The sequence below is a fragment of the Cetorhinus maximus genome, chromosome 2 (assembly GCF_964194155.1).
Source record: "Cetorhinus maximus chromosome 2, sCetMax3.hap1.1, whole genome shotgun sequence".
Taxonomy (NCBI): Eukaryota; Metazoa; Chordata; class Chondrichthyes; order Lamniformes; family Cetorhinidae; genus Cetorhinus; species Cetorhinus maximus.
The window spans coordinates 136,689,968-136,716,763 of record NC_135880.1 but is presented as its reverse complement, the minus strand read 5'-3'; the positions used below and the strand labels follow the sequence as shown (position 1 = coordinate 136,716,763).

The 26,796-nt window shown below is 43.9% G+C and overlaps 1 protein-coding gene across 1 annotated transcript in view; it reads right to left on the bottom strand.

Moving 5' to 3' along the window:
• Positions 1–26,796, bottom strand: part of LOC144697976 (glyoxylate reductase/hydroxypyruvate reductase-like) — a 69,037-nt gene that overhangs the window by 11,017 nt on the left and 31,224 nt on the right. The window contains exons 2-5 of the mRNA XM_078569930.1: positions 20,392–20,522; positions 16,295–16,367; positions 11,575–11,691; positions 2,572–2,660 (exon numbers count right to left, since the gene is read on the bottom strand). Of these exons, the coding sequence (XP_078426056.1) occupies positions 2,572–2,660; positions 11,575–11,691; positions 16,295–16,367; positions 20,392–20,522 (410 nt within the window). The remainder of the gene's footprint in view (positions 1–2,571; positions 2,661–11,574; positions 11,692–16,294; positions 16,368–20,391; positions 20,523–26,796) is intronic.

The window sequence follows — 26,796 nt, the reverse complement described above, 5'->3', positions numbered from 1 at the left end:
AACCACATTGTTGTGGGTCTGAAGTCACACCTAGGCCAGACAAGATAAGGATAGCAGATTACCCTCCCAGAAGGACATTAGTGAACCGGATCGGTTTTTATGATAATCCGATAGTTTCATGGTCACCATTACTGAGACTAGCTTTTAATTTGAGATTTATTAATTTATTGCATTTAAATTCCACCAGCTGCAAAGTTGAAATTCTTACCTGTACACCCAAGTCATTCATATATATCAAGAAAAGCAATAGTCCAAATACCAGACAATAGGGAGCTCCACTATATACCTCCCTCCAGTTTGAAAAACAACCATTCACCACCGGTCTCTGTTTCCTGTCACTCAGCCAACTTTGTATCCAATGCTCCCACTGTCCCTTTTATTCCATGGGCTTCAATTTGGCTGGCAAGCCTGTTAGGTGATAATTTAACAAACTTCCTCTCCCTTGTGCGTCTGCTCCTCACCTGATAAATGGTGACAAGGATTATTCTCTCATAATGGTGAGGTTGTGCAACATACACCCAGAAATTTAGATACCCTCTCAGCTGAGTAATGTAGGACACCTCCAGACCAGTCCATGCAACAAAAGTGTTGCTTGAGACACAGATGGCATGCTCTATAATGTTCTCATTGTAGGCCCAGTGCTTATGTGTGCATAGGTTCTGAACTGGGGTCATGGATTATGTATGAGGGGCTGTCCCTTGTCACCCAGTAGCTGGCCTTTGACTTGCCATGGTGGGTCAAATATAAGTGGCACAGAGGACTTCTGCAGAATGAAGGAACTGTGAATACTGCCAGGATGACAGGCATTCATTTGCATGATGTGCTGCCTGTGGTTGTACACCAGCTGCAGATTGGGGCAGTGGTATACCGTTCGGTTCATGAAAATGGTCGAGTTCACATGAGGTTTGTGCAAGACAATGTGCTTGCAGTCAATGGCAGCCTACACCATAGGGAGCCTACAATCCGTGGAAACACTTGTGTGCATTTTCCTGCTTGTCTCTGGCAAGAGGAAATGAGATGAAGCTGTCTCTCTGTGTATAGAGAATCTCAGTGAGTTCCTATATGTAGCTGTGCACTGCAAATTGTGAGATATTCCTTAAACCTCTACCAGCAGCTGCCTGGAAAGAATCAGATACATAAAAGTTAAGATCCACTGTCACCTTCATAGTCACAGCCAATACTGTCCTTGCCTTCCTTTGAGGTTATAATTGTGATGAAAGCAAGTGGGAGATTTCAGTCACGTCTTCTATAGTGAAGCAAAGACATCTCAAGAATTGGTCCTTGCTGAAGTTCGGATTAGAGAATTGCTCCCTCAAGACCCTCACTGGATATGGTTTCCTGCTCACAACCCTTCCCTTCTCCTCCTCCCTCTTCTAGCAGCTTGTCCTGTTCTGCCTGACCTCTCTTCATTCTATCAGTTATGCTTATTTCCAAGATGAAGCCCTACCAGTCCACCCATGTCTGGAAGCAACTTGTTTCAGTACAAACTTTTAAATAAGCAGACAAGTAGTTCAGCACCAGCCAAACTATTCCCTGTAGACTATTCAAACTTTAGGTCAAGTATAGGAAAGCTCCTAAAGTGGGTAAAATTGTACCAGGAGCCAAAATAAATAATCCAGCAGCTAATCTGTAACTAGCACTGGTAGGGATGGCGATCCTTCATATCATTTAACCTCGAGGTCAGATGTGGGAGGTTACGATAGTGTGTTGCTGAAGCTTGGAAGCATCGGAATTGACAGCAATGGTGTCAAATCAGCATTGCAGACTGACTGACATTTTAATCTGCCTGAACTGCAAGCTGCCAGTAGTCATCAGGTGTGCATGCACAAACCCCCTTGCTGAGGTCCTGTGCATGTCCCATCAGAAGTGTGCATGCACATTTCGATTGCCATCAGTGCTCAGTGGCCCTGGAGTGGCCTAAAAAGGTGCTATACAGTCCAACTGCACTCCCCTCCATTATTAAAACCAATAGCAAAAGCATGCAGAGCTGAAAATCTGTCTGAACATGCTGGCATAAAATACAGCTGAGTCCAGATTCAGCACAGTTCCACAGAGAGCTCCTTCAAGTATCAGTGAATGGGGTACAAACCAAGACTACATGCAGGTCTGATGCAGGACAATCAACTTTGTAATTACATTCATCTGAACCAGGAGGTTTTTCAGTGAAGTGTAAACAAGGTGTGACTGGAGTTTGAGAAAAATCAGCCCTCACAGAGCACTTAAAATCCTGGTTCTTAAATGACACCCTGCTAGAGGTCAATGTTTTTAAATGGGACCTTCCAATGAGGCTGGGTATAGTGAAATAGAACCACATGTATTTTATAAGCAAAGATTTTTCTTAAAAATGCTTTATTCCCCACTTCCCAACCAAATTCCAATTTTTTTGTTGTCTTTTTTTTGTTTTTGAGCTTAAAACTCAATCTTTTCTCCCTGTGCCATCAACCACTCTTTGCCCCGTGTAAGAAGCGCAAGATGATTCTTCCTTGGATTTTCTTTCTCTTTCTGTGAGGATGGATTAAGATGGGCTGAATAGCCTTCTTGTCCATAATTAACTTGTGACCAATGACTTACCTATTCTCCCCAGTCCCACGATTCCCACAGTGCTGTCAGACAGTCCATAGCCACAAAGCCACATGGGTTTCCATGTGCCCCAGCCACCACTGGAAATAGAAAGGTTTCAGGTTATAGGAGCATCACAGCTTGGATGCAATCAACTTGAATCCATTTTTCAAATCGAACATTCTGAAACAAAGGTGAAAGAACCATTCTATTATATAAACCTGCTAAGCTAGAAAAATACACAGGTCTAGAAACTGGCTTTGGCCTGTTTTTCACCATAAGCAGCGTATTCCTCAACCAGCAGGCCCAAGGTCAGCCCAAGATTGGGCTTTGGGCTTTACTCACATTATTTGGAGGAACTGCTGAATATCAGCTGCTTGCCTCATTAGCAGTGGCTCCAAGGTAATTCCCAGTTTGTGGTGGAGTGTAAACTACATGGGGGGCCTACCATGAGTACTGTGGAGCTTTAGAGGAACACTCCTGCTGGCTTCACAGCAACTTTTCTTTGGTCCAGGTGGAATAGCCTTGACTCCTGTTCCGCTTTGTGATATCTAAAGCAGAGTCTAATTTAAAACTGAAAATAGGCAAATAGGGCACTGTTTCATGTTCAAAAACAGCAGTGCTTTTAGTGTCTTTCTCAGTGTGAGGCCTTTATTGAACTGATGTAAAATGGCAGCTTACAGAAAGATTCCCTCATGACAGAGGTCACATGACTACAGCAAGCCAGATAGAACATGTTGTAATATTGCATTTCAAAACACAAACCCTTTTCATAATGAACAAAAGATCCAAACATCCCCCTTTTCCTAATGAACAAAAGACATATTTGCACGATCATGAGTAACTGTGAATTACCCAAGTTACCCACTGTTCTCATGCATTAACAACAGTTTTTTCTACTAGTCAGTCTTTGCCCCTGCATTATATACGTAATCTTTAAATCGTGCAGGTCCCTTAATGGTACGTGCGCACGTTGTCATTGGCTGTTCACCTGGGTGATGTTCCTTGTCCAGACAGTGTCGATCCCATGGCACTTGTTGCCTTGGTGAGTGTTGTTGTTCCATTGCGGTTGTTGGACCTCTGGGATAGATGGTAGTTCTGTGCTCAGATCAGCTGGTGAGGTTGCAGTGAAGGAACAGCTTCACACTGTGAAGGAACAGCTTTGCTAACTGTGCATATATGCCTGGGATTGCTCCGGTTTATTTGGTTGTTCACTTCCACCACATGCGACCAAAGTGACAATTTCTCTACGCGTGTCCCAAGTTTCTGCATGGGCTGACTCCTGTTGAGAGCGATGAAGCTTTGTACCTGGACTAGCTCTCCAATGCTCAGCTCTGGCAATGGTTTGGCAGTCTTGTCAAACTGAAATGTAGCTTTCTGCTGTTTCACCTTGATTTTTTCACTCACGCCTGTCACTACTACTTCTGGCTTCAGTAGCTTTTTTGCTATTAGAAGAGTTTGGGTGAGGCTTGACATTTGCCTTTGGACTGGACTACTTTCCATGCCTTCAGTCGATGTGTTTCTCCACTTGAGGATTACCTTGTATACATCTGTGCTAGATTTGCTCGATTTCTTGATGATTCCTTTGGCGATTTTCATTGTCACCTCAGATTTTCCATTCAAGCCAGGATAGCGCAGAGATGATGTACAGTGTTGATTTTCCCAATCCTTTGTGAAGCGGCTGAGTTCTTCATTCAGGAACTGAGGGCCATTGTCACTCATCACAATGCCTAGAATGCCGTAATAACTGAAGTATGCTTTCAGACATTCTACTATTTATTTCTCCTGTTGTTGTTGAAGTCAGCTGGTCTAACTCCCAGTTGTTATAATAGTAGTCAACAGTGGTAAGATAATCAGTTCATGCTCGAATGAAGAGGTCTTCTCCCAGCTTCATCCATGTCTGTCTGGGATGTCATGCATCGTCAACAACTTTCTAACTTGTTTAACTCGGTACTCGTTACAAGCACTGCACCGGCTGATGTGCTCTTTAATTTCGTTGCTCACGTTTGGCCAGTAGAGCACTTCTCTTGTCTTTCTCAGACTCGATTCAATTCCTTGATGGCTTGCATGGATGTGCTTCAGCATTTCTCCTCTCATCTCCTTAAGGATGATGACTCTATTTCCTTTGTACAAGATGCCATCTTGGGCTGTCAGTTTATTGCGGTATGTCCAATATGCTCTTGTGATCACAGGTGTGTCCTTGACGCTCTCAGGACATCCTTTCATCACTACTTCTTGTGGCACTTGGAAAGTTGCATCTTGTTGGTAGTTTGCTTGATTTGAACAAGGCACTTGTCTGTCAGATTCAATGTCTCTGCTGGTTGATGACTTCCAGGTCATGTCGAGCAGCTGCTTCACATTGAGTCTGGAAGATTTCACATTCTGTTGTAGCATCCTCAACCTTCTTCATAGGGACCGCTGCTCTCGACAGCATGTCTGCAATGTACATCTGTTTCCTTTGCTTGTATGTCACATCCAGATGATATCTCTGTAAATGAGATATCATTCTTTGCAGACGTTTTGGAGCAGATAGTAGTGGTTTGAGAAAAATTCTTTGAAGAGGTTTGTGGTCGGACTCCACTGTTACATTGTCTCTTCCAAGCTGGTATTGATGAAAATGCTCACAAGCAAAAACGATAGCCAGGCACTCTTTCTTTATCTGGGCGTAGTTCTGTTCAGTTTGCGTTAGTGCCCTGGATGCAAATGGGATTGGTTGTCCTTGCTGCATTAGGGTTGCTCCAAGACCTGCCTTGCAGGCATCACACTGCAAGGTGACTTCATCATTGACATCATAGTAATTCAGCACTGGCATTGTCATCACTAGTTGTTTGATTTTAGTGAACGCTGCTTTTTGTCCTATGCCCCAATACTACTGCACATCCTTGACAGTGAGCTTGCATAATGGTTCACACTCCAACAACAAATTGGACAAGCATTTTGCTAAATATTTCATAAATCCAACAAATCATTGCACTGCTTTCGCATCTGTTGGTCACTGTATCGCTGCGACAGCTCTCACCTTGTCAGGATCCGGGCAGACATTTTGCTGTCAGAACATGGCCTATGTACCTGACTTTAGGCATCTTCAATTGCAAATTTTCTTGTTCAGCTTCAGGTTCATCTGGTGAGCTCTCTCTAGTATAGTCATATTAAATTCTGATCATGGTCAGCTATGGTTTCTTTCATCGTGTCTCCACATCCATAGATTAATAGATCATCCACTATGGATTCCACTCCGGGAAACTGACTGTCTCATGCTCTCTGTGTTGAAAATCTTCTGGAGCCATGGAAATGCCAAATGGCATGTGCAACCATCTGTATCTCCCAAACGGCATCCAGAATGTAGTTAGAATGCTGCTGCTTTCATCTAGCTTCAGTTGCCAGGAACCATCCTTCCATCCTTCGCATCTAAGGTAGTTAGGATCTTTGTCTTGACAAGTTGTGGCAAAATTCCTTCGATGGTTGGCATGGGGTAATGAGATCTCTTCAGCGCTTTATTTAGATCCTTTGGGTGTAAGCATACTCGCAGCTTTCCAGGTTGTTTCACTGCTACCATGCTGCTAATCCAGTCTGTAGGAGTTGTCACTTTCTTGATTATTCCCTTCTTTTACAGCTCTTTTATTTTGTTTTAGGCTTGACTTGAGGGCATCTGGAACTCTTCTCAGCAGATGCTGAACTGGTTTCACTTTCATCCACTTTGAGATGATATTTCCAGGTAGACATCCAAACCCTGTGAGCACCTCCTTGTACTCCTCTAGGATCTGTTCAGCAGTCAATGGTTTTGTGTGCTACGACACGTTGTAAATCTCTGTTGGCACATTCAGGGTTACTAGTCCAAGCTTTAGACTTGCTTCAGCTGAGAGGCTGCTGCATACCGTCTATGATCTGGAACTCTAGATCTTCCATCTTGCCATTGCATTGGGCTCTCAAGCTAATTTGTCCTCTTGGTATGAGTATCATGCCATCATTTAGCCTCAATCTTACTTTCGAGGGCTTCATTTTTGGATCACCATGTTGAGCCACTTAGCACAGGTCTGTGAAGGCCATGATGTTGCATGACGCACCAGTGTCTATCTGACACTTCCTGTTCATTTGATGCTTTCTTTCTGCGTCATCATTCTAACAGTCACAAACCATTTATCACCTACAGACTTGACGGAACCAACCTGTTGTATCGTGTATAGTGCTTCATCAGGTTCATCTGCTGATATCTCTCCAGTGGCCATCTGTATATGCTTGTTTTGCTTCTTTCTAGCCAAACACTTGTGTGCAAAATGATTTATCTTCTTGTAGTTAAAACACTGCTTTCCCCACGCTGGGCAATCCTTCTTTTCCTTTGCATGATGTCATCCATAATATTTACATCCTGCCCTTCATCCGCGATTATTCTGGTCTTTTGGTCTGGAATTTCTCTCAGCATTATGTATCTCCTGCTCTGTTCTGCCATACATATGATCTAGCTGACGTTTTACAACCTCTGCTTTTCTACACACGTCAATTGCTGTCTTGAACCTAAGTTTCTCCTCTTTCAGTAGACTTGCTCTCATTGAGGGGTCTCATAGGCTTAAGGTCTTTAATCACATCATCTTTTAGTTTCCTGAATTCACATGTTTATGCAAGCTTTGTTGTTGTAGTCACATATTGATTAATGGGCTCATTTTCACCTTGAGCTCTGGTGTTGAATATATATCGTTCATGAGTACTCAGGAGTTCACCCAGGGTTCAAAATATGCTTTCAAGGCTTACAAAATCTCTGTCGTCTGTTTCCTTTGTTTGTCAGATAGATTTAGAGTGGAATACAATTTGTAGCAGTCCCTCCCCAGCAGTGTTAGAAGTGTGGCTATTCTTATCGGCTGTGGCTTGTTAATTAAATCTGTTGCAAGCTTGTAGTTTTGCCATTGCAAGTGGAAAAATTGCCAGTTCTGCTACATATCATCTTTCCTTTCGACAGGAGCTGGGAGGAGGAAGTTTACAGCCATGTTATCAGACCCTGTATTTTACTTGCAGCCTTCAGTCTGAGTTTGCTTTCCCTTGTCTTTTTCAGCAGCTTTTAGCATATTTGAACATTTCTTTGTGCCTTTCTGAGCAGTAGCTTTTCTGCAGCATTTTCAGGTTTTCAAAACTCTATCTTATTTCCAGTTCCGAACATGTTTCATGTTCAAAGACAGCAGTGCTTCTTAGTGTCTTTCTCAGTGTGAGGTCTTTATTGAACTGATGTAAAATGGCAGCTTACAGAGAGATTCCCTCAAGGAAGAGGTCACATGACTACAGCAAGTCAGATAGTAATGTTGCATTTCAAAACTCAAACAGGCACAGTGAGGTCAAATTTCCACCCAACCATGTTTGCATACAGCTTAGTGCATGTGTTTCCAATATATAGGTTCATTCAGATCTGAAGATCTCAAGCCAGAGGACCATCCATTAGTGAGGATTACCATTCTGGCAACTAAAGGAGATTTGAAGTTAAATTTTAACCATCAGCCTCCCGATGCAGCTGGTGGAAAGCCTGGACCATTTTGAAGAGCAGGACTTTATTAACAACCTTCTGGTGAGCTGTGTACACCAAATGGGCACCATGTTACAGCTCAAGGGCTCTGAGATGGTATAGTATCAGGCACAATTTGGAGACTGACCCAGCCAGCAAGATGGGTAGATACGATCTATGGTGGGCCCAGGTCAGCAGTGACCCGCATTACTTTTGTGGAGATCCTGCTCCTCCTGACTCCACAGGAATACTTTAAAACTTACTTTCTAGGAGCTTCTTCTGTGGTTCCACCATGATAAACAGGCAGGGTCTTCAAACTGCATGCACCACCCAGCTGCCCAACAAAATGGTAACTGGGATCCTGTGTACATCTTTCAATCTCGATTTACAAATGAAAAAGGAGCCAACTGCCTAAAACCGGCGGTGCTTTAGCTTGCTAGTGAAAGGTCTCTTTGAGTATGGCAGCAGTCAGAGCTCCGTTGTACAAGGGGAGGAAACCATTTTTGGGCAGTAAACAGGGAAGCCTGGGTTGGAATCCACTCTAGGGTTTCGCTCACTGCTCAATGTTCATAAGAACAGCTCCACTGAGTTAAAGAGGACATGAGATGTTCTGCCTTTCTGTGACATGGAGGGAAGAGATGGATTTGCAGAGGCAGAAAATGGTAAACAATCTTTAAAATTAAAGCAAAGTGCTGCGGATACTGGAAATCTAAAATAAAAACAAAAAGAGCCGGAAAAACTCAGCAGGTCTGGCAGCATCTGTGCAGTTCAGAAGTAGAGTCATATTGGACTTGAAACGGTAACTCTGTTTCTCTCTCCACAGATGCATTAAGAACTCTGTTTATTTGAGCTATTTGCTAGACTGAATACAGCTCTGAGTCTTCTGAAGTGAAGCAGGTTATCAGATCAATCATTGGGAACTGGGTGAGTAAATGTGGTTAGATGATTTGTTCATGGAGAGAATAAACATTGTCATGGACTGATTAGGCTGAATAGCCTGTTTCTGTATTTCTGCTGTCAAGTTGTCAAGTCTTGATTTTTAATAACACATCTTAAGCCACCATTCAATTTATGAAGATTTTTAATATTGCACAATTTCCCTCTTATACCAACATGAATGTTTTAACGTATCATACATAATTACTGCAGAATAATGAAGTAAAAAACAAGTAAAAAAGCATCCTTCTGAACACTTAGTCTGACTTAAGTTGTAAAGTGGGTAGCTCCTGTACCTCTTTGCCAATGTCATTCTGTTTTGCTTGCTGCAAATAAGTTTGATTACTTCAGGTTTCCTAAAGTCATTGGCCCAAACTGGGTTCACACAGAAATCCTCAGTGTTCTGGGACAAGCCACACTATCCTGGACACTTGAGGTTATAAGGTGTAATATTCTCTCAAAGAATCATGCAGTTCCAAAAACAATTGTATCATCTGGCTGCTCCTTGGTCAGACCCCTATCTTCTAGGAGAATGGTCACCAGATGGGAGGAACCAGAAGGGAGTAAAAAATATATGTAGAACAGGTAGAAGGGGAAGTCTGAAGAATGAGGAGAGACTAAACGAGGCACATCTTTAAACAAACCCTGAAAGCATTGACCTTAAAGGGGTTCCAGGAAAACTATCTGGCTGCCTGCTTTGTTCTGGACTAGAAACTCAGACAACATCTCGTAATAGGGATATACCGTGAACAGGGGTTGGTCTAATAACTGAATATATACTTCAATCTTTCTTTGTAATTCAAGAAGAGGTATCATAATCCTACTTCAACTTAATTAATTCGGAGAAATAGGAATAACGGCAGGTCTATGTATTATATATTTTATATTCATTCATGGGGTTGTGGACAGTGCTGGCAATGATAGAATGATGGATAAGTTACAGCACAGAGGGAGGCCATTTGGCTCCGTCGTATCTGTGCTGGCCCTCTGTAAGAGCTAGTTAGCTAATCCTGCCTTTTCCCCTGTAGCCCTGCAATCTTTTTCTCTTCAGTTGATTATCCATTTCCCTTAAGAAAACCACAATTGACTTCCTCCACCACATTCTAAGGCAGCGCATTCCAGATTCTAACCACTTCCTATATAAAAATATTTTTCCTCATTTCACCTCTGTTGTTTTTGCCAATCACCTTATATCTCGACCTTTCTGCCAATGGGAACAGTTTCCCCCTGTCTACTTTGTCCAATACAGGGTTTTATTGTCCAATCCTAATTACCTTGGGAAGGTGTAAGGAACATAGCTTTTTATTTTTTGTTGGACTGTGGTAAAATTACAATGGCTGCAGTTGAAAGACATGTCCACTGGAACAGGATGGGAGGTTATACAATGTTGTAGCCCTGGAACAGAGTGTGTCATGAAAGACAGGATGGTGCCGAAAAGGAGTCCTGGACCAAGGGAGCTGCCTGACAACAGCATTTTAGTTGGCTCCTGACCAAGTGACAAAGGTTTTGTATGAGAGCAGTGTGCAGAATAGCTCCTAGCCTGAAAGGAACAAGACTTAAAATCTCTTTCTCTGTGTGTGGAAGATTCCAGTAATTCCACAATAACAGCTAGCTCTTTTTTTTTCTCCTCATATCTCTATAACCTGCTCTCTCTCTGAAAACCTCTGTCAAGCAGCAAAGGGGAAAACCACTGTTAGAGATATTGAAAAGCAAGTGCTCAACCAGTGAACTACAGACTGAAAGTGCTGGAAGACCACCTCGTGTCATCAACAAGAACTGAAAGGAATTTGGAAGACATCGATCAAAATCAACCTATTGAATCCTGTACTCCAGATTGATGCTATTGAACTTTTTTATCTCACCCTTAAAATCCATGCTCTGTGTGTGTATATATATATATATATAGAGGGATTTAAGAAGGGTTTTCTTTTGCCATGAGTTAAAGACAATTTTTTGAATAAACAGTTATCTACTTATTAAGTTTACAAACCTGGTGCTCGTATTCTGTTAAAATAAATTAAACAGTTAGGTAGAATTGGGGCAATCTGGTGGTTTGGTCAAACTTTTCACATTTGTCACGGCTCAGGGAACAGTGGGGCTTGATATTACAGTGCATTATCTCTAGTAAGTCATGATAAAAGGTGATGATGGATCTTCTTAAACTGCTCCATCCATGTTGTGAAGCTGTGCCCACAGTACAGTTAGGTTGGGACCAGTGACAGTGAAGGCTTAGTAACATAGACTGAAATGAGATTTTGCTTTTACAGGACTTGAAAAATGGCCACATTATTCAGAGGAAAAAACTCAGACCAAACCAGACTTTGAAATAAATGCATATCTGCATTTTGTAACACTTGAACCTGCATGCATTGTAAAAACAGAAAAATTAAATACTGGAGATAAATAGGTGCTTTTCTCTCTAAACTCTATAATACGCTGAAGGACAAAGTAAATCTCTATTCTGAAATGGCTACATGCTATCTTAGATACAACTGACATGGTAACTGCACACGACTGAATCCATTCACCTTTGCTTTAAATATTAAGCGATAAATTTCAGAAAATTTTAGTCAATAAAACAAAAGTCAGCTTACTTTTTGGCTTCAGCTACTGCCTCCATCAGTCGACGAGCCGTTGCCAAGAGCAAGGCCACAGTAAGTTCAGCGGTGGCATTGGTCAGGACATCTGGGGTGTAGCCCACTCGAATTCCCCTTCAAATACAGGAAATATGGAAATTAGTATTCCACTTTGCAATAGGCTCAGTGGTCATGTCACTGTATTAATTTCAAACTTGTCTTGAATTTTTTTGTATAAATTTAAAGCTAAAGGAAGGGTTTATCTCACACCTGGAAACCAGAGACCTGCAGGATGCGTCTTTTTTTCATTATCCTCAGGCTGCTTTGACGTTCTAATTACATCAAGCAGACCCTGATACTGAGCTGTGAACACTTTTCTGTACCAAGTTTTTGAGCAAACATTACCAGAGACAGATAAATAAGTAAGACACTGAAAGGCAGATTCACAGTTTTTCGTTGAACTCACGGTGACATCTGGATAAATCAAAGAGAAAAGGGAAAAGAATATATAAACATGAGTGGTTGCAGGGCTGCTGGATTGAGTGAGAGAAAAAGAGGGACGTGATGGAGAGATTCTGTCATAAATGAGGAACAGGCTTATGATACGAAAGGGCAGTGGCTGTGAGTGTAATATTGAGTGAGTGTGTTTTCATCATTATATTCTTGCTGTTCCTTCACTGACTGTCCAGGTTGCACTTCTTGGATATCTGAAAAGAGAAAGGTACAAGGGTAAGATTGTGGTGGAGGGAGGGGAGAAAAGCAAGAAGTGCATCATCTTACACCATCTGCAGCCAGTAATTCAAAGGAGATTGTGGGATGGGGAGGAAGTGGGATATAAGAAAGGGAATTAAGTATGAGGATACCAACATCTTTGATGATTTCGGCCCCACCGATGACCATGGCCTCAGCAGTGGATATTCCAATAATGGCCAGCATTGTCTCCTCCATGTGGGGTTAGGATGTGCAGGCACATCTGTTGACTTATGGGTTGCCCTTGCACCTCCGGTTGTGCACCTCTTTCTCCTGCAAAAGAGAGGCAAGTGTGTCAGTGAATGTTGTGCAATATGAGTGATGGGCTGTTATAGTTGGCAGTGTGTATAAACTGTGAGATGTGGATGTGAGGCTTGCAGTCGTGCTAAGTGTGAGGTTGAGGTAAAGTATATGAAAGTTAGATATCAGATTGATAGAGCATGTTGTTAGCTGAATGAGGGGGTGTGGTACATAATGCAGTGTGTAAAGCTGGTGGTGCAGTTGGTAGGATGTGGCATTAGAAGATGCATTTACAGACCTTGATCACCCATGTGAGGTCATTAAACTTCTTGCTGCACTGCATCCAGGTCCTCAGGGTTTGACTCTTGGCATTAACCTCCACAATGATCTGCTTCCACTGCTTTTTGAGTATATATATCGAGGGCCTCCTGCAGATACGGGTCGTCTCTCCTACTTTCCACTTCCTGCACCGAGGCCTCAATGGCGGTGTTTGAAAACCTTAGAGCCTGCTACCTTTCTTGCTGTGCATTCCTCACTGTTTCCCAGCTTAAATTTTCTTCCCGAACAACTGTCAGCCCCTGTTCCAATCACTCCCCTCGAAGGGGTACAGATTAGCTTTAAGTAGTGCTAGACCATTCATGATATTGGCCTCCTGTTGATGCATCGAATAAATGAACAATGCAGTTAACTTTGGCTGGAAGCAGAAATCATTCAAAAGTCTACAGGGAGTGGTTTGGTAAGTTGCAATTAGCATCGCTGGTTAATCACATACTGCTATTGCTCCCTCGTTTTTGGGGCTATCCAATTTAGTTCCCCTCATCGCCCCCACCATGTTTGCTGAAAATTACTAAATGCCTCTTGTTTGATAAATCTCACTGCAAGCCTCTTGCTTGACGACTCCAACTCATGCTAATTTGGCCATACACTGCCAGTTTCTGTAGCTCCAGAACCCACAGAACTGAGCTCCTCACCAAAGCAATTACATTCGGTAAAAGCAAAGGAGAGAGAGCAAAAGAAAAAGAAACCCAAATACTTTTTTTTATTTGTTCATGGGATGTGGGGGTCGCTGGCTAGGCCAGCATTTATTGCCCATCCCCAAATGTCCTTGTTCAGAGGGCATTTAAGAGTCAACCACATTGCTTTGGGTCTGGAGTCACATGTAGGCCGGGCCAGGTGAGGACGGCAGATTTCCTTCCCTAAAGGACATTAATGAACCAGATGGCTTTTTACAACAATAATCAATTGTTTCATAGTTATCATCAGACTTTTAATTCCAGATTTTCACTTTGCAATACTTGAGTTTTTAAATGGCCTCATGATGAGGAAAGTCCTCTTCAAGGCAATTTTTTCCTTTACTCTTTCATAGGATGTAGACATCACTGGAAAGGCCAGCATTTGTTACCTATCCATAATTGCCCGAACCAGGAAAAGGTGGCCTTGAAGGTCAGACCCCAGAAAGAGTGCAGAGGGAGGGCTAGACAAAAGGCTGACCTCAGTGCATCAGAACTTTGTTGAAACAATGTAAATAAACAATAAAAACAACAAAAAAAACAGCCCTTCATACCTAACCCCTGAACTCCCAACATATTCTCCATGCTCTATCCATGCCAACCCATGCTACCTCATGTTCCCTAATCCTCCCCCATGGGCCCTCATAACCTCCATGCTGGTCTATGCCCCTCCACCCACCCCTCCATAGCCCCTCATACCCTCCATGCTGACCTATTCCCCTCCACCCACTCCCTCCATAGCCCCTCATACCCTCCATGCTAGCCTATGCCCCTCCATCCACTCCCCTCCATGGCCCCTAATACCCTCCATTCCAACCTATACCTCCATTCCAACCTATACCTCCATTCAGCCCCATTGCCCTTTATAACCCCTATGCCAACTTATTGCCCACTCATGCCAACACATGTCTCCCACCCATCACACTTTGCCCTTACACCTACCATGCCAAATGACCCAGAATCCACCATGGGCAGACCTCAGGACCCATGCTCTTAAGTGTCTATTGATGAATTCATTATTTAAAAAAAAACACCTTCATTGATACAAACTCATTCGCTACATTTGAATTCCTTTAATCTCTTATTTAAATACACATTGATATTTATAGTATACAAACAAATAGTTTATAATAACTTGGAGCTGTCAATCAGACTGTGAAATGATGGGCACCCCACAGGTTTTGAAATCAGTCATACAGCACTAAACCTGTAATGATAACCCTCAGACTTATGTCAACAGACAGAGTGAAATAGCAAGCTCTGATTTTTTTTAACCCTGCAGACTGCTTTTACAGTTAAAGAACAGGAGATTTAAATCCCTTGACAGCTCGGCAGTTATCTTGACAGCTCTTTTGACAGTTCCAATGAGCTTGACAGTTCCAGTGAACTTATGCACTTTATATGCACATTCAGGTCTAATTTTAACAATATCAAAGGCACCTTACCCCTCCTAAAGGGCACCTTACTACTCCCAAAGGTCACCTTACCTCTTCCAAAGGCATCCCAGGACCACATCCAAAAGGGTACACTACCTCTGCAAACAATTCTAACAGTTTTAGACCTTCTCTTACCTTGTCTAAAATGCACATGTCGTGGTTTAGACATACCACCAGCCAATGTCAGATCTGACTGGGCAGTTGCACTTTAACACGTGCAGCACAGGTTTACCAGAATGATACATGGATTCCAAGGGTAAATTGCGATGAGAGAGTGCACAAACTAGGGTCATATCCCCTGGAATTTAGAAGGTTAAGGGACAACCTGATTCAAGTATAAGCTATTAAAGGGAATGGATAGTTTTCTCTATCTTCCATTTTTTGTTGACTGGGGAGTCCAGGACTGGGCACAACACTGAGGGCATAGTCTAAAAATTAGAGCCAGGCCTTTCAGGAGTGAAACTAAGGGCTGAATTTTATGATCAACCCATGGGCAGGAAAACAGATAGGTGGACCCGTGAATTAGGGCACAATGCCATCGGTGGTGCACCCACCGCCAGTCCACCTATCCCTGCCCTGCCATTTTTTTTTACAGGCATTGGGGGAGGCGTGGGATAGGTCATCTGTCTGTGGTCCAATTGAGGCTCTTAATTAATGCTCAGTTAAGGGCCTCATCCAGCTGCTGCTCCTATTTAGCAGGTTTAACACAGCGGGCTGCTAGTCAGTGAGAGGGGGGTGCCTTTTCCCGGCCCCTTCTGCCAATTGGAGGATACTCCCAATAGTTTTCCTCCTATATCCACCCTCCCACCCTGCCCTGTCCAACGTACCTCGCACACCCACTCACTGGGGCTTGTCAGTGCAAGCAAAGGTATGAAAGGATATGGGGCAAAGATGGGTGTATGGAGTTAGCTCATAGATTAGCCATGGTCTCATTGAATGGCCTATTCCTGTTCCTATGTGATGGCCCAAGTCATTTAACTCTTATAACCAGCAGAGAGGGGAGGATTTTCTTCCCATCAGTTTGGGCTGAAATTGAACCCAAGTCGCAGAGATGAAATGCTAGGGTCTAGTTCACTAAGTTACTCAGTTCAAAATTATATTTCTCAAGGCTGCAGATATCAGATACCAATACTTCCAAATAAGGAAAATTGTCTTCAGACATTAAGCAAAGCACATTGCAGTATAGTTTGTTAGATACTAAACTCTGCAACAAATAGTTAAGTTAATGAGGGTATAACATTATACTTAAGAGTCTTTTAGTGTATAAAATTAACACTGAAATTTTATTTTCAAATATTTTACCTTTTTTTAATTTCTTCTAGAGAGAGATGATCAAACCCCACAGACATGGTGCTGATAACTTTCAAGTTGGACCCTACATCAGGAAAAAAAATCTCAAAATGAAACCAAGTTAACTTAGCATTTCTGTATAATGTTAAACTTAGCCTGAGAATTAAAGAGTTTTCATATTTTACTAGCTAGAATTCTATTACAAATAATGGGAACTGTTATTACATTTTAAGCTTCTAACTAAAGGACAGGGTGAGCCTTGGCTCAGTCACAGAATTTCTGCCTCAGGGCTGGGAGGTTATGAATTTGAGACCTATTCAAGACAGTTCTGGAGATGAGAGTTCCAAGGTTGTATTTAACAGGGCACGGTAGTCCCCGTCCCCTTGGCTAAAGTCAGGGGGTGCCCACACATGAGTCCGATGGCTATTTCACAGGAATTAAACAGCCTGTTGGCTATTAATTGAATTGATGTGAGACTTCCACCCGTCGTCAGGACCAAGTTGGCAGGCCTCATTGAGGGGCCAAGGGGGAGGTGGGGGACCAGGTAAAAAAGGCTAAGGAGAGGGGAACCTGAGTGTGGGGGGGTGGGGATGATCTGTTGGGCCCAAGCAGCTGGTTCACCATTTGATTGGCCAGCAGCTCTCAGAAGTGGGGCTTCCTCCCCAGTTGGAGGCGGAAGGCCCACCTTAAGCCACTTAATTTAATTGGCTGCGGGAGCATAAATGGAGGCCATTCAGCCCATCATTTCTGTGTCAACTCTTTGAACGCGTTATCCAATTCGTTCTCCTCTTTCTTTAGAACTGAATCAAATTCTCAAGGCTTTTAAAAAAAAACTGGAAATAAAAATCTAGTACCAGTAAATGTAACCATGAAGCTGTGGGAATATCAAAATCAAACTGATTCATTAATGTGCTCCAGGGAATATAACTTGCCATCCTTTACCTGATCTGGCCTATATGTAACTCCAGTCCCACGTCAACATGGTTGACTCTGAAACCAGCCTCTAATGAACCCTAGAAGGTCATTCAGCTGTATCAAACCACACCACCTTCTCAAGGCAACTAGAGATTGCAAACAATAGTCACTTGTCAGTGATTCCCACATTCTGAGAGCTAATTTAAAATTTAAAAAATGAGGTGTTGCCCATGTTTCACAAACAAATTTTAAAAATTACAAAAGGATGCATCATGAAACCATTTATGGTGACAATGAAAAATCCCAGAATACCAAATCCTGCAGAAAATCTCAGGATCACATGAAATAAAAATTGAATGTGACCCACTCTGTCGCCATAAATCTTCATGTCTTGATGCGTTATTGAGAAATAAAGACACTTAGCAGGAAAGATGTTACAAATACGAAGTTTATAAAATTGTTATTTTTTGGGATCGTACCTTTAATTTAGGATAAAATGGAGGAGTAATTGGGGTCACGTGACCTATTCTGACCCCTGTCGACAGATAGAATGGAGTTAGGATACTAAAGGATAGCTAATTAGCATTTCTACCTGGATACAAGATCTGTGCGATTCACATTGTCAAGGCATGCTCTGCTCGTCGACGCATAAAATGACGTGCGGCAACGTCGGGAGCGCATCCCGATGTCACCGCATGTCATCTGATCCTCAGTTCGGCGGGTGCGCAGCGGAGTCAGCTGCACGCCCGCCAAACTGTCAAAGGCCTATTAAGGCCATTTAAAAACTAATTAAGGTTGGTGGGCAGGTGAAGAGCCCAGGCGGCCTTCGCATTTATCATGAAACCTCATCCACGGTCGGGATGAGGTTTCATGAAGGGTTTATAAATTAAATAAATTTTTTCATTGAAGTTCATTGACATGTCCCTGCTCATGAGGGACATGTTTCAAAAATTTTTTTCTTTAGTAAATTTTTTCAAAAATCACACTAATCTCCCTGAGGCAGCTTCATGCCTCAGGGAGATTTCTGCGCTCTTTCGCACGCATGCGTGGAAGAGCACAAGCCCCGGCTCTCCCTCCTCCCCACAACCGCACAGGGAGTGCTCATGGCTTCCGGGTGCGCGTCACGCTGGGCACCCACCCATGCAAAATTGGCCCACCCATGCAAAATGGTGGCGCCCCGCCAATCGCGGGCGGCAATCAGCTGCGCACTCGCCCGCGCCCACTCCCACCCACCCCCCAGCCCCCCACCTCCGACGGGGAGAAAATTCTTCCTCATATCTGTGAGGATTTAAAATGAGGCTGGAAAATTCATCTAGCTTGAGCTAGAGAAAGGATCTTCAGGAAAACCCTCACTGTGGAAGACAGTCCTGGGGGTTATAAGTTACTAGGCTGGGAGAGGAAAAGAATGGAAGTAAACCTTTGGGAACTAAGAGTCACTTGGGGCTGGTTCACCAAGAATTTATTGCCTGTAACCTACGCGCTCCCCAGCGTCAGATTTGGGGGTACCCCAAAGATGCCCTGGAGAATCCCTCTTGGAAGTTCCCAGGTAAGGGTTTGCATGGCAATTGCCCAGAAGGTGCACACTTCCTCTGGACAATTGCCCTGTGCTGGGTACTGCCCAAAAATGTAGATTAAATTGCAAACTTCAGATGGTTCCGCCAGGGTTACACCAATAGTTACTCAGAAAATGTTAGAAGAGTTAAAACCTTTTCTAACTTCTGGGTAAATATTGTAAAGACCCCCACGAGACTCCCCACTCACCCCCGGCCCCCCCACCCCCACACATGGGGCTCCCCTCACACCCTGACCACCCGCCCCCTCCATGAGACTTTCCCCATCCTCCCTGACCGGCACAACACTCAACCACCACCCCCGACCTTTGATCCCCCCACCCTCCTAACCTCTGTCACCCTCCACCCCCGAACCTCTGAACTCCCCATCCCGCCAACCTCTGAACTCCTATCCGCCCGACCTCCGATCCCCCCAGCCCCCAACCTCTAAACCCCCCAACTCCCCATCCCTCCCACCTCCACCCTGACCTTGGAGGCCCCCTCACCTCCGACACTCCCACTCCCCTGACCTCCAAACCCCCATCCTCTGCCCTCCGACACCCCAGCCTTCCCATTCCCCCTGACCTCAAACATCCCAGGACCTCAAACACTGCCCACCACTCCTCACTGACTTCCGAACTACCCCCCAACCCCCACTCCCCAGGACCTCCAATCGACCTCCTCCCCCACCCCTACCTTGGACCCCCCACCCGCCCCAGACTTCTGGCTCCCCCCCACTCCCCCTCCTGGACCTCGGACCCCCCCCTCCCCATGGACTTCCAACCCCCACACCCCTCGGCCTCCAACTGGCCTCACCCGCCCCCCCACCCCACTGGACCTCCAACACCTCCCTGGACATTGGACTCCCCCCACTCCCTACAGACTTACGAACTCCACCCCGCACCCTCCCCCCTCAAACCTTCGACTGAATGAATCCCCCCTGGACCTCTGACCAAACCCCCTTTTCAAACCCCACCCTCCGGACCTCCCAAATCCTATCAACATGGCTTAGACACTTGCCTTCTCCCTGACCTGTCAATTTCCCTGGTCCTTTAAACTTACCTGTTTTATGGCAGCAAGTGTCATAAAAAAGGGGACGTGACCTCCTTGAATCCACTGGTGCTGCACTTCGTTGGGGCCTGTAAGGTGTCTTTCGATGCAGGCCCAAGCAGCTGCAGCGAATGGATGGGTCAACATAATTTGCAAGGCCAGGTAAGTGTGCATTTATTTCTTCTAATTCCTGCAGGCCAGCACTTTCCAACGCGAGTTGGAAGTTAAGGCCCAATGTCTACTTATTGGGATAGTGTAAAGTATAACCATGAAATGGGATATTTGATTGTATTAAAAGTAAAAGGGGAAAGTTCTGTTCTATAGTTTTAAGTATATGTCATCTACTGAAATAGTGTTTAGTCGATGTTGCTTTGAGTTTGTTTATTACAGTAAAGTCTTAAAACATGAAATTTTGTGGTGCCATCCTTTCAGCTATTAATTGGAAGTTCAAATTTCTTTTTAAAAGTTATCGGTGTCTACGGGGGTCAAAACAAATTATTCACTGAGATTTCTGAAAATAAAATCATTACAAATTCGGATTTTGAAATTTAACAATCACAAAGCATATCATTACAGAGATTGTATAATTTTTACCTGCAGCATCTAAAAGTTCCTTGTCTATTTTCTCAGTCAATAAACAGTACAATCCATCTACTCCAGCAACTCTTTTCAACAGCTCCGTGCGAGGGACAGGGTCATCAGAATCCCATTGCTTTATATCACAGCTGAAACAAAACAAAAACACCAAAATGAACCTATTAGGTGTCAACTGTGGATCAGTGGTCGCATAATGCCTTTGAATCAGAGGGTTGTGGGCTCAAATTCCACTCCAGTGTCTTAAGTATACAATCTGCACTGAATCGGAGTACTGCACTGATGGAGGTGCTGTCTTTTGTATGAGATGCTAAATAAAGACCCTGTCTACCCTCCCAGGTGGATTTAAAAGGTCCCATGGTGCTATTCGAATTCTCCTCAGTGTTAATAAAAACATAAAATGCTGGAAAAACTCAGCATGTCTGGCAGCATCTGTGAAGAGAGAAACAGAGTTATCATTTCGAGTCTGTATGACTCTTCTTTGGAGTTAAACAGAATTAAAAATGTGATGGATATTATACTGTTTAAGAGGCAGGCCTTCCACCCAACCCAACTCCACATGCAGCAGCCTCCGCACCTGTTCCAGGGATGGCAGGCCCGACCTCCAATCCAGCCTGCCCCCTTGGAACGAAAGTCCCAACTGTGGGCGGCCATTTTTAAAGGTTGGGAATTCTCCCATCTCTGTGCGCCGACCCGGGAGCAAAATTCTGGGCCTAATGGCCCAGTAATCCCTACTGGAGGATGGCTCGAGAAGGGTGAGTGCCTAAGGATTGTGCCTGACATGTGTTGACAAAAATGCAATGAGTTTGCAGCATTTCCAGTTATTATTTCAGATTTATTGCACTTGCAATTTTCCACTTGTTTATTTCTCTTACTCCTTTATTACTGCGTGCATGCCCTGCCTCCTGCATTTTTCACTGTCCTCTTTATAGCTGGTTTCACACCCTTTTCATAGAATCATAGAATGATTCAGCATCAAAGGAGCCTATTCAGCCCATTACGCCTGTGTTGGCTCTTTGAAAGAGCTATCTAATTAATTCCACTGCCCTGCCCTTTCCCCTTTCCCCTTCAAATTCCCTTTTGACAGTTATTATTGAATCTGCTTCCAACACCTTTTTCAGGCAGGCAGTGAGTTCTTACAAAAATACCCCGTTGTTTCACACTTCTCGGTGTTAAATTTCAGTTGCCACGTGTCTGCCCATCTAATAAATCTGTCAAGACCCTCGTGAAATCTGTTCCTGTCCTCTTTACTGCTTACTACTTTTCTGAGTTTCGTATCATTTGTAAACCTTGAAATGATGCCCTGTATACCCATGCCCAGGTCATTAATATATATCGAAAAGAGCAGCGATCCTAATATCGACCCCGGAGAACACCATAGTATACTCCCTTCCTGTGTTTCCTCTAAGCTGCATGCCTTTGCAGCTGTGGAATAACCCATCAAGTGCCGTGCACTTAATTATTACAGCTGTGCACATCCTGATGGTTAATTGAGGTTTACTACCACTCTAGCCCATGAGAACTGGTTGACTCCCGCATGACAGGAGATTAATGACCCGGAGCCAAGCCTGACATAATTAAACAGGTGGAATTAACAGCTGAAATTCACTCGTGTCAGTTCCTGAAGCCTGAAGCGATGTCAGCAATTGTCTTTCCTGTGCCCCGCTCGCCAACTCTTCTGCTTGCCGCTTCCCTCCCTAATCCTTCCACTTGCTGCTTCCCTCCCTCACCCTCCCACTCACAGCCCCTCTCACTCCCACCCTCCCCCTCGTCACCCTTTCTCGAGTCCTCGCTCACACCAAGGATTCAGGAGAGGGAATTGGCGAACAAGAGGAAGGTTGAGAGCAGGAGAGAGGTGGCGAGCGGGATGGTTGGGGAGCAAAGCGGCAAGTCAAGAGAGGTGGTGAGTTGGAGGCTGGAAGCAGCGAGCAAGAGGTGAGTTGAAAGAGTTAGTATGTTATGAAGAGTTAGAAAGTTAAGAGTTCATAAAGTTGTTAATTTATTAAGAGCTATTAAGAAGATTTTTGGACCAGTTAATACTACTGATCTAGTTATTCTGCTGCAGTTGGTTTTGTAGATTATTAAAGAAAGATTGATCCCAAAGACATTTGACACATTAAAAATACAAGGGAATTTCTAGAGAGTTTGTGAAAAATTTTGGACTCCTGGCCCAGGTTTCCAAATAATAATGCAAATATTCTTGTGAGGTTATCTCATAGGATCTTTTAAATCTTGCATACTACCAAATGCTACCTCTCCCAATTCATTTTTGTATTCATTTTGAGATACAGTTTACTTTAAAAATGGCGAATCAGTTTATTACTTCAGAAGGTCAGAGGTTAGGAGCCCTGCAACGAGTAACTCACCTCCTGACTCCCCAGAGCCTGTCCCCATCTACAAGGCACAAGTCAGGAGTGTGATGGAATACTCCTCATTTGCCTGGATGAGTGCAGCTCCAACAACACTCAAGAAGCTGGACACTGCCCAGGACAAAGCAGCCTGCTTGATTGGCACCACATCCACAAACATTCACTCCCTCCACCACTGACGCACAGTAGCAGCAGTGTGTACCACCTATGAGATGTACAGCAGGAATTCACCAACATTCCTTAGACAGCACCTTCCATATCCACGACCACTACTACCTAGAAGGACAAGGGCCGCAGATAGATTGGAACACCACCACCAGGTGATTCCCCTCCAAGTCACTCACCATCCTGACTTGGAAATATATCGCTGTTCCTTCATTGTCGCTGGGTCAAAATCCTGGAACTCCCTCCCTAATAGCATTGTGGGAAGAAGGCAGCTCACCACCACCTTCTCAAGGGCAACTAGGGATGGGCAATAAATGCTGGCCTAGCCAGCGAAGCCCACATCCCGTGAATGAATTTTTTAAAACTTCACAATTCATAAATTTTTAATTTAAAACAACTTAGGTGGAATAAATACTGTAACTTCCCCAAAAACTACCTCAACAGTCATTCTCCCTCCTGGGATTCCATTCTCTCTTCCCCACAACTCTCTCTTACCCAGTTCCCAGATGTAGTTTCCCCCTTCAATATTCACTTAATTTACAGGGACACTGTGGCTCTCTGACCTTCACCCTCCAGTTCACAAGATCCAACCTCTTTCCAAATTCAGAGAGACATTTTACCTCTGCCTGATTATGTTTGTTGGTGTGAAGAAATTATTGACCTATTTTCCTCACTATTCATAGCAGTTTTAAGTAAAGAAGCCACTCAATAAGTTGCCTTTTCCACATTTTCTATCAATTCAAAAGGCAAGCCTCTTTCTGTTGTGAGCTTATCAAATTGAAAGATAGGAACATAGGAAATAGGAGCAGAAGTAGGCCATTCAGCCATTGAACCTGCTCCGCTATTCAAATAGATCATCTACCTCTTATGTCATTTTCCCGACTATCCCCATATCCCTTGACGTCATTCGTATCCAGAAATCTGTCTTAAACATGCTCAGTGACTAAGCTTCCATAGGCCTCTGGGGTAGAGAATTCCAAAGATTCACCACCCTCTGAGTGAAGAAATTCACAAGGCCTGCCATTGCTCATTTACTATTTTACCTATCAAAGTTTGATCCAAAATTAGTTCCTTTAATGTCTGTCCATTCCTCACTGAGACAATCTTAGTTTGATCCTTTTACTCCTGTCTCTATGATTTTCTCCTGTTGTTTCTTGAACCACTGCCCTTCCACTTTGTTCTATTCTGTTAAAGAGTATAAGCTTATCTTCAAGTTCTGATGAAGAATCTACACGTGAATGTCACCCTCTCTTTTTACTTTATAGACGCAGCTGATCCTGTACTGTGTTTCTAGCACCATAATTGTGAAACTTGGCTGCTTTAGTTATTCATGATGTCTTTGCTGCTGCAGTTAAGTGTGGTTCCCCCTACTGGGTGGTGGAAGCACAGCACACATTCCCACACTTCAGGAATTTTTTCAGGATTTCTCCCAACTGGTTGCTGTGACTTCTGCATCCCGATGATGCCCTGCTATTTTCAGTGGATTCTAAAGTGGAGCAGATGGGCAGAGGTTAAGCTTATAGGGTCAGCACTGGTAACTGTAATACTGCAGATCAAGCAGGAGGCAGCTGTTCCCAGATATCCTGCCTCAGATTCCTCAGACTTTCTCCGAGGCACGCCTGCACCATCACCCCCATTCCAAAAAAAAAGCTGGTACCAGGATCAGAGGGTTGGCTGGAGTCCCGGGACCAGCCCAAATATCATGGCTGAAAATTACTCTTTCCTAGTAAGGCTTATGGGACTAAGTCTTCCAATCTGCTGTTGAGGAACACAGGTCTCTTGACTCTGCGCCCCGGTCACAGTGCAAGCCCCTGCCAGGGGTGTGCCAGTGCTGAGATGGTGTGAAGGCCAGACTGGGAAATTGTGTTGGGCCTCTGGAACCCTGCAACACTCCGAGAGGGAAAATCATTGTCCTGATCTTTATTGGCCCTGAAATTTTCTCAGTTTTCCTGGTAGAAAGTGGTGGAGGTAGGTGGCATGCGAATTGCTAAAGCTGTGTTTATGCTGCAGGTACTGTTGGCTCAGGGCAGCCTGAATGAACATTGTTGATTTTTCCCATTCCCAATAAGGCACTGGGGGCGGGCTGTGACAGAGACGCGTATTTAAAATATATTTAATTTATAAACGAGGCCTAAATCTTTCATTGCATCCTTCCTGAAAAAAACAGCTGGAGCCAGGACCAGAGGATGTAGTGTCAGAGGCTCATGAACCAAGCCGTATTCTTCCTCTGGCCTCATCATCATAATTCCTGTAAGCTACAGACTCCAAACAAGCCCCTCACCTGCGAACGCACCCCCCCACTCATCCCACCCCTCAAACGTAGCTCCCCTGCCAAGGCACAATCATATTCAGCTGAGATCCACTGGCCTCACATAACATAGGGACATCAACTTCATAGGGAGATGGTGGCATAATGGTAATGTCACTGGGCTAGTAATTTAGCAGCCCAAGTGAATGCTCTGGGGGCATGGGTTCAAATCCCACCATGGCAGCTGGTGGAATTAAAATTCAATTAATTTTTATAAACGGAATATAAAGCTAGTCTTAGTAATGGTGATCATGACGGCTATCATCAATTGTTGTTAAAAACCCATTCAATTCACTAATGTCCCTTCAGAGAAGGAAATCTGTCATCCTACTTGGTCTGGCCTATATGTAACACCAGGCTCACAGCAATGTGGTTAACTGCCCTCTGAAATGGCCTAGCAAGTCACTCAGTTCAAGGGCAATTAGGGATGGGCAACGAATGCTGATCTTGCCAGTGATGTCAATATCTCGTGAAAGAATAAAGAAAGAAATACCAAACTGACTGACACTAAACACTAATGGCAGGCCAAACAATGGAATTTAGAGCATGTGTAGTAAACCATGTGCAGGCACATGTAAGCAGACCAAATGTGCTCATAATATATTGTATACTATTAAAAATGCATGAAGTTAATTGTAATTGAACAAGCATGTTAAGATAAGGTATTTCCTACCTTTCCAATACTTCTCTTGTACTAGCTAATAAGGGATGCTCAAAATTCCCATTTTTGTCCCTCAGGGTGAGAAAAATTGCCTCAGCCATTGAAATTTTGAAAGATTTTTCAGCTTTTCAGAGAAGGTAACCTTACATAAACCTCTGCCATTTCCACCAACTCCGGCATGATGCCACCACCAAACACATCTTTCCTTCAACCCCACCCCATCAGCATTCCATAGGGACCATTCCCTCCGGGACACCCTGGTCCACTCCTCCATCACCCCCTACACCTCAACCCCCTCCCATGGCACCTTCCCGTGCAACCGCAGAAGGTGCAACACCTGCCCTTTTACTTCCCCCCTCCTTACCGTCCAAGGGCCCAAACACTCCTTTCAAGTGGAGCAGCACTTTACTTGCACTCAATTTAGTCTACTGCTTTCGCTACTCCCAATGTGGTCTCCTCTACATTGGAGAGACCAAACGCAGACTGGGTGACTGCTTTGCGGAACACCTTCAGTCTGTCCGCAGGCATGACCCAGACCTCCCTGTCGCTTGCTATTTCAACACACCACCCTGCTCTCATGCCCACATGTCCGTCCCTGGCCTGCTGCAATGTTCCAGTGAAGCTCAACGCAAACTGGAGGAACAACATCTTATCTTCCGATTAGGCACTTTACATCCTTCCAGACTTAACTGAGTTCAACAACTTCAGATCATGAACTCTCTCCTCCATCCCCACCCCCTTTCTGATCCCCCTTTTTCTAATAATTTATAATTTTTAAAAAATATACATTTTTTATATATTTTTCTTTTTCCACCTATTTCTATTATTTTTTAATTTATTTCCATACATTGTTTTATCTCCACCTTTCAGCCCATTTCGACCCCTTCCCCCTACCCCACCCC